The 840-nt window shown below is 59.9% G+C and overlaps 1 protein-coding gene across 1 annotated transcript in view; it reads left to right on the forward strand.

The window, feature by feature from the left end:
* GUITHDRAFT_122919 (hypothetical protein) overlaps positions 1 to 837 on the forward strand; it is a gene marked incomplete at both ends in the record, with an annotated part of 2,586 nt that extends 1,749 nt beyond the window's left edge. Inside the window, 2 exons of the mRNA XM_005817798.1 lie at positions 441 to 679; positions 778 to 837. Coding sequence (XP_005817855.1) covers positions 441 to 679; positions 778 to 837 — 299 coding nt within the window. The remainder of the gene's footprint in view (positions 1 to 440; positions 680 to 777) is intronic.
* Positions 838 to 840: the final 3 nt, after the last annotated feature.

Below are 840 nucleotides of genomic sequence, written 5' to 3' on the forward strand. Positions count from 1 at the left end.
TGGAGAAGAAGCATCTTGAGCTCCTGGTCGAGCTGGAGGAGCAGCGGGAGAGGCACCAGCAGGAGAGGATCGAAATTTCCCGCAAGCTTGCGGACGTCCTGTCGAGATGCGACAACTGCGACACCGTGGCAGAAGAAGTTAAACTCGACTGCAGGAGGTCGCTGCTCGCGCAGAGGAAGGGAGGGAGGCAGCTCGGAGCGTGTGCTGTCTGAGCGACGAAGTGATTTCCTGCCAGCAAGGCTTGGACGAACTCCGCTCGCGCACTGTCATGCTGGAAGAGAGGAGCGGGCAATCTGAGGGGAGCAAGTCAGCACAGAGACAGGGAGATGTAAAGCAGGAAGGAGGTACAAGAGAGTGCGGAGAAGAGCATGGGGAGGAGGGGAGGAGCGCGTTGGAGGATCTTTCCTCGCGCGTGTCTCTCCTTGAAGCTTCTCTGGCAGCCTCTGCTCCCTCTCCCTCTCCCTCTATATCCGCTGAGGCCATCAACGCGCTCAGTGAGGAGCTCACAGAGAGGATAGAGGAGTCTGCGGCGCGACGAGACAGCAGCCTGATGAAGACGCTGGAGGAGGCGATGCTCTCCTGCGTGTCGCGCGACGACGTGCGAGAGAGTCTGCTGCTGTATGCCAGCAAGAAGGACCTCAAGGCGAGCGAGAGCAGGACCTGGGAGCGCATCGCCAAGGTCGAGGAGGAGGGAGCGCAGACTTCTGCGATGATCAAGCTGGCGAGGAAGGAGCTGGAGGGGATGAAGAGTAGCTTCCTCCTCTCCTCTCCTCGCAGGAGCTCGCGGCAAAGCTCTCGAGCCACGAAGAAGCCAACCGTGTTGCCCTTGGTGATTAGTTT

Source organism: Guillardia theta, assembly GCF_000315625.1.
Source record: "Guillardia theta CCMP2712 unplaced genomic scaffold GUITHscaffold_560, whole genome shotgun sequence".
Classification (NCBI taxonomy): domain Eukaryota; class Cryptophyceae; order Pyrenomonadales; family Geminigeraceae; genus Guillardia; species Guillardia theta.